Raw genomic sequence first — 14,950 nt, 5'->3', positions numbered from 1 at the left:
AGCAGCACAAAAGACACTACGTTTTTAAACGTATAAGCTTATAAATTAGAATAAAAATCAAGCGCTATTTAACGCCCGATTTGTTATCGCCAGTGCTTGTAACTAAAAAATAGTTGTTAAAAATAGTTGTCATTGTCTGGCAACTCTGTTGCGACTTATTTATATGCGTTGGCTGCGTCGCAACGGCGTCATTTTTGTGTGCGAAAAGCGTTCGGTCGGTCAACTTCTGTCGTGGGGAGTTACAACGAATCTTGGTGGACATCCGAAGTTGTTGCACTGACGTGGCCAGAAGGCACATTTATCCAATTTCAGTGCAAGTTAATTAAGTTGTAAATAAATCAAAGATGAAGCAGTTTTTGCTGCTGGGCCTTTTGCTTTTAGCAGGTACGCCCAATAGAAATGCCACGCTCTCTACTTGCTGCCGGCATTTTAACCTAAATTTTGCATTAACATAATTATTATTCATCAATATTTTCGTATAATTAGGCATCAATCAAATTGTTGCTGATGATGCAGACAGCACTGAGACGATTGACCTGGACTTGGGCGCCTTTAAGGAAGGTTCCAGAACAGGTAATTGTATATAGTATATAGTATACGCCCCCTACCGGTCAACAGCATTTTTGTACACGTCAGCGTTTAGCTTTTACCGTTGCTAATGTTGACGCCCCTTATCACCATACAAATACAAGTTGATATTCATATATATGTATATAAAAATATATAATTAATTTTTTTAATACAGATGCCGAAACGCTCAAGCGCGAGGAAGAAGCTATTCAATTGGACGGCCTAAATGTGGCACAACTGAAAGAAATACGCGAAAAGGTAAGCACACACACACACATACGAAAGATCGCCCGCATGCCCACGTTTACGCACACATACACGTATACGCAGACAAGCCCATTCATAAAACATAATGCTCCATTCGAAAGTGCCCGCTTAGGAAATACCCTATACCCAGCTGTTAGCTGGCTTAATATGCATTTGAACTTCCTTCTGCACAATAAAATAAAACCCCACACTAAAAAAGAGTTTAGTGTTTTTGGTGTTTGCCATTAACGTGTTTGGTCTCATTTAGAGTAACTTTGTTTTCTTCTGTTCTTTTTCCCCTCTCAGGCTGAGAAGTTCACATTCCAAACGGAGGTCAATCGCATGATGAAGCTGATTATTAATTCGCTTTATCGCAACAAGGAGATCTTCCTGCGTGAGCTCATCTCGAACGCTTCCGATGCCATTGACAAGATTCGTTTGCTGGCGCTGACAGATCGCAAAGAGCTGGAGTCCAATCCGGAACTGCATATACGAATTAAGGCCGACAAGGAGAACAAAGTGTTGCATATTTTGGACTCTGGCATTGGCATGACACATCAGGATCTCATTAACAACTTGGGCACAATTGCGAAGTCTGGCACTGCCGATTTCTTGGCCAAAATGCAGGATCCCAGCAAGTCGGAGGGTCAGGATTTGAATGATATGATTGGACAATTCGGTGTGGGCTTCTATTCGGCTTTCCTTGTCGCCGATCGTGTTGTGGTCACCACCAAGCACAACGATGATAAGCAATACATCTGGGAATCGGATGCTAATAGCTTTAGTATTACGGAAGATCCACGTGGCGATACCCTCAAACGTGGCTCAATCATCTCGCTGTATCTCAAGGACGAGGCTCAGGACTTTTTGGAGGAGGACACCGTCCGCGAACTGATTCGCAAATACTCGCAGTTCATCAATTTCCCCATCATGATGTGGTCTAGCAAAACTGTCGATGAGGAGGTGCCCGTCGAGGATGAAGCACCTGCAGCCGAAAAGTCCGAAGATGATATCGAGGAGGCCGATGAGGATGTTAAGGTTGAGGAGGATAATGACCAGGATAAGCCCAAGACCAAGAAAGTTTCAAAGACCGTCTGGGACTGGCTGCTGATCAACGATAGCAAGCCCATCTGGACACGCAAACCAGCCGAAGTCACTGAGGAGGAGTACAATGCATTCTATAAGAGTCTGACCAAGGACTCGAGCGAGCCTCTAACTCAAACCCATTTTGTTGCCGAAGGCGAGGTCACCTTCAAGAGCTTGCTATACATTCCAAAAGTTCAGCCATCTGAATCCTTCAATCGTTATGGCACCAAATCTGACAACATTAAGCTGTACGTGCGCCGTGTGTTCATTACGGATGAGTTCAACGATATGATGCCCAACTATTTGAGCTTCATTCGTGGTGTGGTCGATTCAGATGATCTGCCTTTAAATGTCTCTCGCGAAACGCTGCAACAGCACAAGCTGATTAAGGTTATCAAGAAGAAGCTGGTACGCAAGGTACTGGACATGATTAAGAAGATCGATAAGGCCGCATACGAGAAGTTCTGGAAGGAGTTCTCCACCAAGTATGTATAACACTGGGGGATTATTCATGAATTTATCGTTAAATAACTTATTTGTTTTATTTTAGCATCAAATTGGGCGTCATGGAGGATCCCAGCAATCGTTCGCGTCTGGCCAAGCTGCTGCGATTCCAGAGCTCTAATGGCAAGGGCGTTACCTCGCTGGCCGAGTACGTTGAACGCATGAAGTCCAAGCAGGACCATATCTATTATATTGCCGGCGCTAACCGTGGTGAGGTCGAGAAGTCTCCATTTGTTGAGCGTCTGCTGAGCAAGGGTTATGAGGTGCTCTACCTGGTTGAGGCTGTGGATGAGTACTGTATCTCGGCGCTGCCAGAATTCGATGGCAAGAAGTTCCAGAATGTTGCCAAGGAGGGATTCAAGCTAAACGAATCCGAGAAGAGCAAAGAGAAGTTTGAGGTTTTGAAGAGCACATTCGAGCCTTTGGTTAAATGGCTGAATGATGTGGCCCTGAAGGATCTGATCTCTAAGGCTCAGGTCTCGGAGCGTCTCAGCAACTCGCCTTGCGCTCTGGTCGCCAGCGTGTTTGGCTGGACCGGTAACATGGAGCGTTTGGCCATGTCGAATGCCCATCAAAAGGCCGATGACCCGCAGCGTAGCTACTATCTGAACCAGAAGAAAACGCTAGAGATAAATCCCAGGCATCCGCTGATGCGCGAGCTGTTGCGTCGCGTCGAAGCTGATGAGGCCGATGAAACGGCCAAGGAAATGGCGCTCATGATGTACCGTACTTCCACACTACGCTCCGGCTACATGTTGCAGGAGACAGCAAGCTTTGCCGACAGCATTGAGCGTATGATGCGTCAGACACTGGGCGTGCCACAGGACGAGCAAATTGAGTTCGATGAGGATGATGACGATGACAGTGATGAGGCAAAGGCCAGCAGCAACGAGGCGAACACAAATGCCGAAGAAGACGATGAGGAGCAACAGCATGATGAGCTCTAAGCTGCAGGCAGACATCACACATACCCATTCTATACCATCCCACATCCATATATGAATTGTGTAAATATACGATTGTGGCAGACAGACTGAGTACATACCCTACGCATGTGCGCAGGTGATACACTACCGTTGCATCAACAGTACATCTACCTAGGCACGTGTTTAGTTTTAAGTAAAAAAAAATTTCATAGCACATCGCCGTAAAGCTCTCTGCGTCAAAGTCGTTCACGTGTTTGTTGTACGGCTCAAAAAAGCTACATTTTGATTTAATATATTTAAACAAATGAGATATATAAATGAATTGAATGCGTAACAGAGTAAAGATTCCAAATAAATTTAAATACATGTATAATTATCTAGTGTTAAATTTTATAGGTCTTCCAAATCCGAGCTAAGTGGCTCATTATTGAGCGCTTTGAGGTATGTGTTGTACTTAAGTTGATCCGCAATTTGATGCACTGCCTCCTTCTGCGTTAAGTGATACCTGTCCATAAACAGACGAATTATCCAAAGCGGCAGTAGGCCATTTATAACCAGCGAACCGTGCGGCTATAAAGAAATCTGATCTTGAGCATGTGTACATATATATAATTTATATTTTTGCAACTTACGCCCGATTTGCTATATGCCTCGCCCAGTTTCTTAATCATGCTGTCGCGTATCGGTTTTGTTAATATATCCATAATGTGGCAGTGATCGATGGTCATATAGCTGGTTGTCTGGTACTTATGCTCCCGCTCCTTGAATAGTCGATCAAAGTCTATCCGATATGCCTCGAATGTTTTAAGAACTGTCGCCTCGTCCATATCCTTAAGCAGACTAATATGTAAAATTTTTTTATTAGAGAAATAAGATATTTATACAACACAGTGATAGGGTTTAGATCGGAACGGTTTGGTATATATATCTTGACAAACCAATGGGGTTTTAATATAAGAACTGTTTCTATAGGAGCAATACATAGTAGTCTGAAACTGAATGGGATGTGATCCGATTCGAGTGGACAAAAAAAACCAATTCTATGGTACGTTTCAACTATTTCGAGAAGAGAAGTTTGCTACATTTAGATCGATGAAAGAATAGAGAGACATATTTATCTCTATGCGACTATCGATGCAAACCAAGAATAAACAAATGTAATGATGGGTCGTAAAGGCGTAACATATTTCTTTGTAATACTCTATATAAAATGTTATTAAATTCAAATCTTACAGAATCTTAACTTTACGGGGCTTGGGTATGTCAAGCATATCGTTCAGTTGCTTGATCGCAGCCTTATTAATGCGCGCTCCATCGAGCTGTTCAAATTTCCAGTTTTGTGAGCCTGAATGAGCTGCATTTCCATTGGCAACTGTTTGTTTGTGCTTGTTGTTAGTTGCACTTTGGCTTGGTCCTTTCTCAGAGCTGGAGTCGCTGTCAGTTCTTTTCTGTTTAACCTTACGCGTAACTTTGTCGCTGTAAAATATATAATATATAAATGAATGAAGACACAGTTTAAATATTTATATGGCCACAGCTACCTCAAAACAAATTCATTATAACGACCTGGTCGCACCGGAGAGCGAGCTGAACGCCGTTCCGCCTTTGGCTCAGCGGAGTTCGCACTAGAAATGGAACGGGCATGACATTTATCATACATACTACTATATTAGTAATCAGCATACCGCGAAGTTGGACTCTTCGTGCGTTTGTCCGTACGATTACGAGATGAAGTCTGTTCAATCGTTGAAGTTGGCGGCACATCTTTGATACTATGACTACCTTGGGATATTGATCTACGCTCACGTTTTCTGCTCGTCGTTTCGCACGGACGTTTGCTTACGGACGCCTCTTCTGACGGCTGCGTTGGTTCGGAATTACTGCAAAAGGATTAATAATAATAAATTTAAATTGAGCAGCTATAGCAGTACAAGGCTTTGCGCACCTGATTTTTGCTGCTGACTTCTTTTTGCTGGAAGGGTTGGAACCAGCCGCCCTGACTTTGTCGGCATTGTCGGCGCTGTGCTCCAGCGGGGTGGTTCTTACTTTGTCGGTATGCTTGCGTTTTTTCGCCTGTGAGTCAACAACTGTTTTGTCCTCGTGTGACATATACCGCAGCACAATCTCCAGGCCAAGATCATTTTGGGCTAGCACCTCATCCTGCAAGAGCTTCTGTGCCGCTGGCAGCAATTCCTCGGACCAGCTGACCGACACTTTTATGTGATCTATGAGCATTTGGGTATTTAGCTTGCGTGCATCTTCATCCCAATTATTGAGGCTGGCAAACAGACGCCATAAGGCGCTCTCAAGTTTTGTCCAGCGAGCGGCCGTCATCCAGTTGAAGTCATTTTCCGGCTCCTTTTCGAAAAAACTGACCGTGTCTGGCAGTATCTTGATGATGCAGAATATTTGATGCGATCCGTACTGAATGATAATAGTTAAGCTAATGTGTTAAACGTGTGAGCAGGAAGACTTACTTTATATTGCTGTAGAACTACGCGGAATTCACCAGCGCTTGAAAACGACATTTTATTAATAATTCAAACAGTGACAAAAACATAAGTAGTATTTAATCGCATAGCTTGGCGTTGCCACATTGGTATAAGCGGCATTTTTTTAACAGGGTAGTCTGACTAAATTTATGAATGTTCCGTTTCTTGTATCACGCATTAGAGGTACCATATTTTGGTATTATATCGATATATTACTATCAAACTTCCATCATGTTCATATGGTTGTTATTTTTGCCGTTTAGATTTGCTCTTTTCAGTTTATTTGTCTTTCTTAGATGATTTTTGTACTGTAATATAGCACTTAAAAACATAACATATTGAATTCCTGGCACGGCTTACCTATCGTTAACTTAAATATATCGAATCTATCAATTAGTAAAAACTTGCGTCCAGTGCTGCCAATTATTTATAAGAATTTCAAATGCTTTGGCGCGCTCTGATACGCAATTGAATTGGCCAATGAATGAGAACCGTGGCAGTATGGCAAAATTATTTATTATCTGACTCGCGTAGAATAGGTCATGTTTTTGAATCAATTCGTTATCAGCCAACGACGTAGTGAGCAGACATTACTGCGCTTAATCGCCGAGAGAGCGCCCTAGCAGCTAATGCTGGCAATTTTGTGTTTCCGCCATGCCACACAGTTTTAAACTGGGTTTTGAATGAAGCAGACGCGCAAGACTATAGACAGAGCGCGCCATATAATTGCCATTATTTCAAATCAATCAATCAACGAAAAATTTCTTACACACGCTATAAACATATAGAATACATGTTTACCCATGTATATAGATGAATGAATGCGAATAAGTATTAGATGCAAAGGAAAATGTTTGAGATTAAAAAAAGCTTATCATTTATGTGTGCTGATGCCTTATTGGTAATAATTTTGTTGGCAACATGCGCAGCTAAGCCCGCGTCGGAGATTGATGACGCCACAAGCGCTGAGAACAATGATAACGTTATAACGGACGCCAATGCGGAATATCTGAAATCCTATGCTTCGCAAATGTTGAGCTACATGAACCGCAGCGTGGCGCCATGTGATGACTTCTATGAGTACGCATGTGGCAACTGGAAAAATGTAAAACAGGAGAGGCAAACCCAACATAAGCGGAGCAATCTGCTGGACATTGTTTATACGCTGGCCGATGTTGCCGAGCAGCTTCTTGTGGGGAATTCAACGCTGGCCGAGAATCTCGGGTATGGTGCTGAGCTGGGCATTGCACAACAATTTTACAACGCATGCCTCAGCGCTCAGCTCTATCCGCTGCCAGCGGCCGACCCCGCTTATCTGGAGCTTATCAGGTCGATTGGTGGCTTCCCCGCCGTGGACGGCGAAGCGTGGCTGGCCTCGAATTTCAGCTGGTTTAACATGAGCTCCCACTTGACTAACTACGGTGCTGATGGACTCATCTACGAGAAAATACTGCCCCAATACCCTTTTATGCCATACTTTAAGCTGCCAGAGCTGGGCTTCGATTATATTGTGCACACGGACAATATCGCTACCAATGACACTAAAGGCTACAGGCTCAACGAAAAGCGTATGCGGGGCTACCTGAACGCTTATGGTCTCGCCGAGGAGCAGGTGGCCGATGTAATAGCTGGTGTTTTTGCCTTCTGGCGCGATGTACTACAGATTGCCGATCGCTTCGACGACGATTCGGATAAATGTGATGTGCTGACCGAACTGCACACTTCAGGGCCATTTCCCCAATGGGATCAGTACTATGAAATTGCCTGGGATGGTCTAAATTTCGGTATGTATCCGCCGGAACGCTTTTGCGACTTTTATTATATTGAGCTGGACAAGGTATGTGCCAAGCATAAACCGGCTGTAGCCAATTATCTGGCCATGAAACTGCTTTATCGGATGGATGCCAAATTGAAGGCCGCCAAGTTCCAGCGCGACCAGTGTATACTCACCGTGCAGTACTCGCTGCCTTATCTGCTGGACAAGCTTTATTTTGTGGTGCGTATTTATTTATTACACTTTATTCCAAATACCTAACACTAGCTACTCTGCCCGAGCTTAGGAGTACTTTACGGAAGAGAAACGCGCCGAGATTGCGAATATCATTGTGGAGCTACGCAAGAGCCAGCTGTCACTGCTGCAGAACGCCAACTGGCTGGATGTAGAAACGCGCGAGGAGGCGTTGCTCAAGGAGTCCACCATTGTGCCGCGGATTGGTAAATGCAAGGATGACAGTCTATCGGAGAGTCTCATACGAGCCATGAACAATTTGACGTTAATACCCGGCTCCTATGCCCGGAACAATATCAATCTAAATCACTTTAGCACCTATATAAGGCGCTACAATGGCATGCACCATAAGGAGCTGTCCAATACGACAAAGCCGCTGGAACTGCTAGTGGGCATGCAGGTGAATGCCTTTTACTACAATATAGACAATTCGATCAATGTTATGGCCGGCATCCTGCATCCGCCGGCATACCATCAGGCGTGGCCCAACTCGCTTAAGTTCGGCACCATTGGCTATCTGGTGGGTCATGAGCTGACCCATGGCTTCGATAGCATTGGCTCGACGTTCGATAGCAACGGCACCGCACGCAACTGGTGGTCCAAGAAATCCGGCGAGGTGTTTAGCGAGCGAGCCAAATGCTATGTTGACCATTTTAATAACTATATAATACCGGAGATCAATCGCAAGATCAACGGCAATCAGACCAAGGATGAGAATATAGCGGACAGCGGCGGCTTACGTGAGGCGCTGAGTGCTTATCGTAGCTACATGAAGCAGCAGCAAGTGAGCAGCGAGAACAACGGCTCCTATGTGCACAAGAATGAACAGATGCCTGGACTTGATTTGTCACCAGAGCAATTGTTTTTCCTAGGCTTTGCGCAGCTATGGTGCTCCGACTACGAGGAAAGGCACTATTGGGAGGAACTGACCAATGAGCATACCATGGACAAGTACAGAGTGCTTGGCGCCGTCACCAATAACGAGGACTTCGCACAGGCATACAACTGCCAGCTTGGCAGCCCAATGAATCCGACAGCAGACAAATGCCGCATCTGGTAACGACGTAAATCGCAGCTGATAAGCATGCGCGGGTTCATTGAGTAACTAATGCATGTCATGTATATATGCAAAAATATAGGCCTGCCACATAAAGCTAAGCGTACACAATTTTTGATTGTAAACATTGCTTGGCTATTGGTGTCAGCGTTTTATTCAGACAACAGCTATACGACTAGTGTGCAATGGGTTCCGAGGATTTGTAGGCATTTGGGTTGCTATAGTTGTCAATGAGCAGCGATTTGTAACGGCGCAGGTGTACGCTGAGACCGTCGTCATGTTCGCCGGCAGAGAGTATAACAACACGTGAGATAACCAGATGTGAGGGATTAGTCTGGCTGAAACCGCGTATTACATCGATCTCATCGCCCACGTCGAGCTGTAGTTGATTAAAGAACATTAATTGAGGAAAAGTTTTTGCCGCCTAAGCTCAGCTTACCTGCACGCTCTTTTTCAATAACTTCTTTCCGTTTACACGGATTTTGCTTTCATAGAAATTAAGCTCCACTTTGCTGCAATTTATGGGTACATTAGTATGACAGTGTTAATCTAAGCTGTTGACTGAGGCACTCACTTTCTGGCCATGCCAAGTCCGGCTTTTAGTAGCAAATCCGCACGCAACGAGTTTACTTTGGTCTTAACCACCTTCGAATCACGTTCATCCTTAAACTCGGCATCTACCTCATCATCCGAGTCAATGTCGTCCCTCGACCGGGAAGATTTTTTGTCATATTTATGCACAATTCGGCTGGTGTGCAGTGGCGCCTGTTTGCCTACTGTTGCTGCACTTGTTGCAGCTGTTGAGTTGAGTAAATTGCATGCCGGAGCCGTCACAAATTTCCGTAGTCTTGCTATTTGCCGTATGCTTCGCAGCATTTTGTGCGGCCTTTTAAAATTACGATAACAATATAAAAAAAACGCTACATAACCTTAAACTAAAACAGCTGTTGGCGGCGCGTTGCCAACCATCAGTTGGTTTTCTTTTGTGGCGGTTGGGCTTTTTGCTTTTTGTTTTTGTTGCGTTTCTTTTTGGGTTTTTTGTCAGGATTCGAACGAATCTGATGTACAATGAGTGGCTGATAATTTGCCAGGTCTGTAGGCAGAAACTCATCGTCCTCGACTGTATCGGTTATTTCTATATCCATCGGCTCGATAGTTGGCAGCCCTGCTTTTTCTGGTGTGCTTGTTTCCTTTACAGTTATTTCATCCTTGTTTTGGTTTTCCTGGACGAGTTTGCTTAGCGCAGCGCTCAATTGTTGCATTTCTGCCTTCACATCCACTTGGTCGAGTTTTAAGATGCCTCCCTCATTTGAGCAGGATATGTAATCCCCGCTCCATTCCTTTTCAGCTGCTGGCGTTGCCTTTTTTGGCTCAATTGAAGTCTTTTTTAGAAGTTGTTCGTGCGACTTCCGTTTTCTATTAGATTTTGCTGACACAAGTGTTACGCTTTTTGGAACTAGAGGTTTCATCCGTGCATTTACCCAGTTGGCCAACTCAGAGCTGATGCTATTCAAGTCCAGCGGCAGTACCAGTGCCAGCGCTCGCACGCCAAATAGTCCATGTGTCAGTTCCTCTAATTTGGGCTGCGCGTAGATGGGAGCCGTTGGAACTTTGATCGCAGCTGTGGTTGCTATCAGGCGCACAATGTGGGAGGGTCTTAAACTTAGTGAAATAAAAACGCACGAGAAGCGCCGTGCGTTTATGGCGCGTAGTGAGCTCTCCAGGCCAAGCTGTATGTGGGTTTTTGTGGCAAATGTTTGTTGTGTATGCTCACTTTCGGTAATGGCCGTTTTTAATATGTTTTGTAGCTCAAGCACCTCGTTGTCTGGCAATACAGGACTAGAATAGATTCATTTGCTTAGTTTTCTGCCACAGTTAAAATTGTGACTTACCTGTGCTGTTTATATGGATTGGCCAATATGGTGCGCAGTTTGGGCAATACATTTTTCTTGCCTTTTGTTTCCTTTTGTTTAATTGCGGCCAAACTCATCGCAACGTAAAGTAAATAAAATAAATATGTTTTGCTCAGGGCCCACGCGAGCGGCAAATGCATAAATGCCTAAATAATAAACAAAAATACCAAAATAATACCACATTAAAAAAATCGATTATCGATAAGTTGTATTAAAAGAGTGCTGTAAAGCGATAAAATACATGTTATCCCAGCATTATTGGCATATCAGCTGTTGCTCGCACGTGTCGTTTTGTTTACAACTTTTTTGTTGCAAAAAATGAAACCAAAACCGCAGAAAAACACTGGCAAATTTAATAAAAAGCCTGCCAAAGCTGATCAAAAGCATAAGCCCAATTTTAAACAGAAATACAAGCAAAAGAAGCAGGTAGCGGTTTGTTTAAAGTAAAGCAACAGGCTGAAAAGTAGATATATATCAATTTTGTTTTTAGGACAACAAGCCCAACAAGCCGGAAATACGTAAAATGATACGCCAGCAGAAGGCTGCCGAAGCTCAGGCGGAGCGTGACAAGATCAAGGCCGAAAAGGAGGCACGCATCAAGGCATACAAGAAGCAGCGCCTGGAAAAGACCAAAGCCATCAGCAAGCGCACTCAGCGCGGCCAGCCACTGATGAAGGATCGCATGCAACTGCTGCTCAAGCAAATCGAGGAGATGAAGGGGCGCCAATGACAGGTAGTGGGAGCAAGAGCAAGGTGAGCCAATCAAGAGCATAAAATAGCTTCGTATCGAACAGGCGTTACATTTTGAAATTTCCGCGCACGCTTCAAATTAAATTTAATGCAACCTGTAATAAATTTTCCTCGCCCTTTGCTTCCGGCCGTGCGCAACCCTTTGATTACACACTTCTTTGAGCAGCTTCCCAGCTCCCAGCATAGGAAACATATAGCACACTCATATGCAAATTCTGTTTGGCTCTGCAAATTGGCTTTTGCCAAACATTTTTAACGCCTTATCGACGGCATTTGCATCCTGTCGCTGGCAACCCCTCGTGATAAGCGCGTGGGCGCGACCTCTCAACTAATTCCCGCGCGTATTCAATGGAGGTCGACAAACAAAGCAATTTGTTGCCAACTTTGCATCTATTGAATTTTTGACTTTTCACCGTCTGCTCCTGTCGGATATATTTTACATAATAATAAAAATAAATTTTTACGTGCAAGCCGCTATCAGTGTAGGTTTGTTGCTGTCTTTATAGCTAATACCCATTGAAAATGGGTAAAAAAGGGCATGACAGGCATATGAATTTAACAGCCATAATAAGGCATCGTCGAACCCATATGGTTGGTTATCATCCACAGGCAAGACGATCCAGTCTCATCCTAGAGCTATCGAAAGAAGTATAGATTAATATATTTGATCAATTTCGATTTTCCATCTAGGTTTACTGATAGGAGATATTTTTTGACAAGAGCCTATAAATTCAGGTACCTAAGGTACAATGCCGGCGAGATTCCGGTTGTTTGTTTTTCTTTTCTAAATGTATGTTGCAGCATCATCTGAGACCTGTGAGAAGCGTATCTTATACATAGTTAGCTACTTTTACTTGTTTATCGTAATGTCTTCACATTTATTGCTGAAAAGCGTGAAAAATCAAATAAACGTTCTTAGAGCGGCACTCAAAAGCAACAACAGGGCAATAATCGCTGTTGTTTTTTGTCGCATCCTCAAGCCGAAACCACCCGCCCGGCACTGGGACAATAACAATCAGCATGTGGTCTCATATCCGCCATCAAAGGCCAATGCAAACAAACGTATTTTCACTTTGGCATATTGGATATTGCAAAACTATTGCGTTAACCCTTTGCTGAACATCCCGGGTCCCAGGATACGCGCAATGCGTTGACACAAAAATCGCACTAAATCAAAAATTATACTTTATACAAATAAAACGATGCCGTTGTTCTCATCCTCGTCCTCGTGCTCGGCCTGCTCCTGGTTGTGTCGCGCAAGAACCGGAAGTCCTCGCTAGACCCTGTGGCCATAAATCTCATATAGTTAAATATTGAATTACGCAGGATATAGAATGTAGCATATAGTAGGTCTTTGGATGGCACGAAAAAAGGGTTCAGCCACATGCATTTCATATATTCAATTTTGTGGGTCAAAAGGATGCTCGTGCATATGTGCCACTGTCTGCCCCCCCTCCCCTCACACACTCGTCCGGATTCCCTTTTATTTTCCCACTAGTATGTGTGTGACATTTTGCCTGGGTTTGTTTTGTTCCGTTTATTTAATAAAAATCTGAAGTTATGAGCACTTCGACAGGGGCCGTAACAACGTTTATATGTCGATAATGAATAGTTATGGTTATTTAACGCAGAGGGGCGAACAGCCTCAACGCTTGTTTTCGGGCATTGAGTGCACATTTGAGCACTTAAATCTTTTTGTTTAGGTCGCTTATAATGCAATTTATGCATGTTTATATTAGTCCATGCATTGCGTAGTTGACAAACGAACCCTTGGGTGCTCAATGGGTTAAGACACTGGGTTTTTTGCCGGTCTGCTTTCAGGGGGTTTACTTTCTCTTTTTTGCTATTGTTTTCGTGCATGCTCATCGTTAATTCCAAGCTGATAACAGATGAGAATTTAATTTTTTAAAGATTCCCAATCTATTTAAGAGTCTCGCCTAGCTGCATATGATTCAGTCTCTGCCAAGTAGCTGTGACAGCTCATGTTCTTAACTAATTAATCTGTCGTTTTTATACGTTTAACCGAAATTTCAATGAAGTACTTCAAGCTTGAGTGGCTTTTGCTTGTCGCCTTATTATTATGCCTCGGCGATGTATTTGCGGCACCAAAACGCAAAGCGAAACCGTTTCCCATCAGGCTGCCAAAGATTAACATAAACATTCATCATAATAGTAAGTCATAATCAATCAGAGCTAACTAAACTTAGTTTTACATTTCATATATATTTGCAGATATTCACATTGGTTAAGTTTGTGTGAAAATAGAAAACATAGTTGAAGTTATATAATTAATTATAATTAACTACAAGCAAGTTTAAACCTACAATAGATATTAAAATTGTATGAAACTATTTATGCATAGTTTATTGATTTATTGATATCAAAATTCGATAAGTTATCTTTATAATAAATATTAAAACAATAAAATGAATTTATCTGTAACAAGATGATTTATTATAGTTTATGATTGTATAAAACACTCTAGAAAAAAAAGCCAGGAATGCAAGAGTCTGTTTTCAATATATTTTATATTTTTGTAGATAATGTAATAACCATTTCGTACATTTTTATTTTTGATTTATTTATTCATTCGTTAGCTAACTAATGGAAGTACTTAATAATAATTATAACTAAACAAGCAAACATAGGTTTCAATGAAATTATAGATTTTTTATACCCTTGTGGAGGGTATGATTATTTTGTGATTAAATGTGTAACGCACAGTAGGAGACATTTTTGATCCCATTAAGTATATATATATCCTAGATCCACATCAATAGCCGAGTTGATGTAGCCGTGAGTCTGTCCGTTTTAAAGCTATTGTCATGAAGTTTTGCATAGATCCGTCGCAGCAGGCAGTACATATTTCGCAACCGGATCGGACCACTATAAGATATAGCTGCCATAGGAACGATCGGTTGAAAGGTATATGGTAAGCTTTTTTATTTTTAAGATGATCTTGACCAAATACAGAATTTATTAGCTCCTCTGCTCCTCATTTATGTACCAAATCTTATTTACATCGGAATACTATATCTTATGGAAGTCATAGGAGCGATCGGCCGAAAAGCAGATTCTTATATTGCAAATAATTCTGTTTTCCAAGACAATTTCATCAAACTCAGCATTTGAATATGTGCAATAGCAAAATGTCTAAAAGGTTATTTAATTTTCTGGATGTCAAAGATTTGATAAATATAGAATATGTGGAAAGGCCATTTAGTACCAAACAAATTGGAGTCAAATTGTTATAATTTGAGAAATTGTTTTTGCTCAAATTTATAAAATCAAAATACATTTTTGTGAATAGCCAACCAAACAAATATTTATAATATGGAAAGGTCGCAAAATTGGGAAGACAAAAAGTAATACTAGATCTATTTTATTTAATTTTTCAT

At 42.4% G+C, this 14,950-nt stretch overlaps 7 protein-coding genes across 7 annotated transcripts; 4 read left to right on the top strand and 3 right to left on the bottom strand.

The window, feature by feature from the left end:
- Positions 1–187: 187 nt before the first annotated feature.
- Gp93 (heat shock protein 90 Gp93) lies at positions 188–3,705 on the top strand. Its single transcript, XM_002056088.4, has 5 exons — positions 188–384; positions 487–573; positions 746–828; positions 1,123–2,387; positions 2,453–3,705. Exons 1-5 carry the CDS (start codon positions 345–347, stop codon positions 3,351–3,353), a joined length of 2,376 nt encoding a protein of 791 aa, XP_002056124.1. The 5' UTR covers positions 188–344; the 3' UTR covers positions 3,354–3,705.
- LOC6632936 (uncharacterized protein CG4951) lies at positions 3,586–5,957 on the bottom strand. The gene is made up of 7 exons (XM_002056087.4): positions 5,810–5,957; positions 5,278–5,756; positions 5,018–5,212; positions 4,874–4,957; positions 4,566–4,808; positions 3,965–4,172; positions 3,586–3,902 (listed from the first exon to the last, which is right to left on the bottom strand). The coding sequence occupies exons 1-7, from the start codon at positions 5,858–5,860 to the stop codon at positions 3,723–3,725; spliced, it is 1,440 nt and encodes a 479-aa protein (XP_002056123.1). The 5' UTR covers positions 5,861–5,957; the 3' UTR covers positions 3,586–3,722.
- A 544-nt stretch (positions 5,958–6,501) lies between these two features.
- On the top strand, positions 6,502–8,990 carry Nep7 (Neprilysin 7). The gene is made up of 2 exons (XM_002056086.4): positions 6,502–7,820; positions 7,885–8,990. The coding sequence occupies exons 1-2, from the start codon at positions 6,663–6,665 to the stop codon at positions 8,890–8,892; spliced, it is 2,166 nt and encodes a 721-aa protein (XP_002056122.2). The 5' UTR covers positions 6,502–6,662; the 3' UTR covers positions 8,893–8,990.
- A 35-nt stretch (positions 8,991–9,025) lies between these two features.
- LOC6632934 (mitochondrial transcription rescue factor 1) lies at positions 9,026–9,901 on the bottom strand. Its single transcript, XM_002056085.4, has 3 exons — positions 9,464–9,901; positions 9,329–9,401; positions 9,026–9,268 (listed from the first exon to the last, which is right to left on the bottom strand). The coding sequence occupies exons 1-3, from the start codon at positions 9,763–9,765 to the stop codon at positions 9,065–9,067; spliced, it is 579 nt and encodes a 192-aa protein (XP_002056121.1). The 5' UTR covers positions 9,766–9,901; the 3' UTR covers positions 9,026–9,064.
- On the bottom strand, positions 9,777–10,947 carry LOC6632933 (uncharacterized). Its single transcript, XM_002056084.4, has 2 exons — positions 10,782–10,947; positions 9,777–10,728 (listed from the first exon to the last, which is right to left on the bottom strand). Exons 1-2 carry the CDS (start codon positions 10,940–10,942, stop codon positions 9,858–9,860), a joined length of 1,032 nt encoding a protein of 343 aa, XP_002056120.2. The 5' UTR covers positions 10,943–10,947; the 3' UTR covers positions 9,777–9,857.
- Positions 10,948–11,056: 109 nt separating this feature from the next.
- Positions 11,057–14,002, top strand: LOC6632803 (thyroid transcription factor 1-associated protein 26). The gene is made up of 3 exons (XM_032433660.2): positions 11,057–11,228; positions 11,293–11,555; positions 13,785–14,002. Exons 1-2 carry the CDS (start codon positions 11,121–11,123, stop codon positions 11,530–11,532), a joined length of 348 nt encoding a protein of 115 aa, XP_032289551.1. The 5' UTR covers positions 11,057–11,120; the 3' UTR covers positions 11,533–11,555; positions 13,785–14,002.
- On the top strand, positions 11,437–14,002 carry LOC26531767 (uncharacterized). The gene is made up of 3 exons (XM_015170815.3): positions 11,437–11,555; positions 13,482–13,724; positions 13,785–14,002. Exons 2-3 carry the CDS (start codon positions 13,586–13,588, stop codon positions 13,799–13,801), a joined length of 156 nt encoding a protein of 51 aa, XP_015026301.1. The 5' UTR covers positions 11,437–11,555; positions 13,482–13,585; the 3' UTR covers positions 13,802–14,002.
- Positions 14,003–14,950: the final 948 nt, after the last annotated feature.

Source organism: Drosophila virilis, chromosome 2 (genome assembly GCF_030788295.1).
Source record: "Drosophila virilis strain 15010-1051.87 chromosome 2, Dvir_AGI_RSII-ME, whole genome shotgun sequence".
Lineage (NCBI taxonomy): Eukaryota > Metazoa > Arthropoda > Insecta > Diptera > Drosophilidae > Drosophila > Drosophila virilis.
Note: the sequence above shows the minus strand (reverse complement) of the source record. Positions and strands in the feature narration are given on the sequence as shown.

Bases quoted from the DNA above. Each gene is read 5' to 3' on its own strand.
- Gp93 (XM_002056088.4), top strand. From the start codon at position 345: ATGAAGCAGTTTTTGCTGCTGGGCCTTTTGCTTTTAGCAG. The intron at 574-745 runs GTAATTGTATAT...TTTTTAATACAG, and splicing joins TAAGGAAGGTTCCAGAACAG to ATGCCGAAACGCTCAAGCGC. The intron at 829-1,122 runs GTAAGCACACAC...TTCCCCTCTCAG, and splicing joins TGAAAGAAATACGCGAAAAG to GCTGAGAAGTTCACATTCCA.
- LOC6632936 (XM_002056087.4), bottom strand. From the start codon at position 5,860: ATGTCGTTTTCAAGCGCTGGTGAATTCCGCGTAGTTCTACAGCAATAT. The intron at 4,809-4,873 runs GTAGCTGTGGCC...TATATTTTACAG, and splicing joins TATAATGAATTTGTTTTGAG to CGACAAAGTTACGCGTAAGG. The intron at 3,903-3,964 runs GTAAGTTGCAAA...ATTTCTTTATAG, and splicing joins AGGCATATAGCAAATCGGGC to CCGCACGGTTCGCTGGTTAT.
- Nep7 (XM_002056086.4), top strand. From the start codon at position 6,663: ATGCAAAGGAAAATGTTTGAGATTAAAAAAAGCTTATCATTTATGTGT. The intron at 7,821-7,884 runs GTGCGTATTTAT...GCCCGAGCTTAG, and splicing joins TGGACAAGCTTTATTTTGTG to GAGTACTTTACGGAAGAGAA.
- LOC6632934 (XM_002056085.4), bottom strand. From the start codon at position 9,765: ATGCTGCGAAGCATACGGCAAATAGCAAGACTACGGAAATTTGTGACG. The intron at 9,402-9,463 runs GTGAGTGCCTCA...CATAAATTGCAG, and splicing joins GGACTTGGCATGGCCAGAAA to CAAAGTGGAGCTTAATTTCT. The intron at 9,269-9,328 runs GTAAGCTGAGCT...AATCAACTACAG, and splicing joins TATTGAAAAAGAGCGTGCAG to CTCGACGTGGGCGATGAGAT.
- LOC6632933 (XM_002056084.4), bottom strand. From the start codon at position 10,942: ATGCATTTGCCGCTCGCGTGGGCCCTGAGCAAAACATATTTATTTTAT. The intron at 10,729-10,781 runs GTAAGTCACAAT...AATCTATTCTAG, and splicing joins AATCCATATAAACAGCACAG to TCCTGTATTGCCAGACAACG.
- LOC6632803 (XM_032433660.2), top strand. From the start codon at position 11,121: ATGAAACCAAAACCGCAGAAAAACACTGGCAAATTTAATAAAAAGCCT. The intron at 11,229-11,292 runs GTAGCGGTTTGT...TTTTGTTTTTAG, and splicing joins AATACAAGCAAAAGAAGCAG to GACAACAAGCCCAACAAGCC.
- LOC26531767 (XM_015170815.3), top strand. From the start codon at position 13,586: ATGAAGTACTTCAAGCTTGAGTGGCTTTTGCTTGTCGCCTTATTATTA.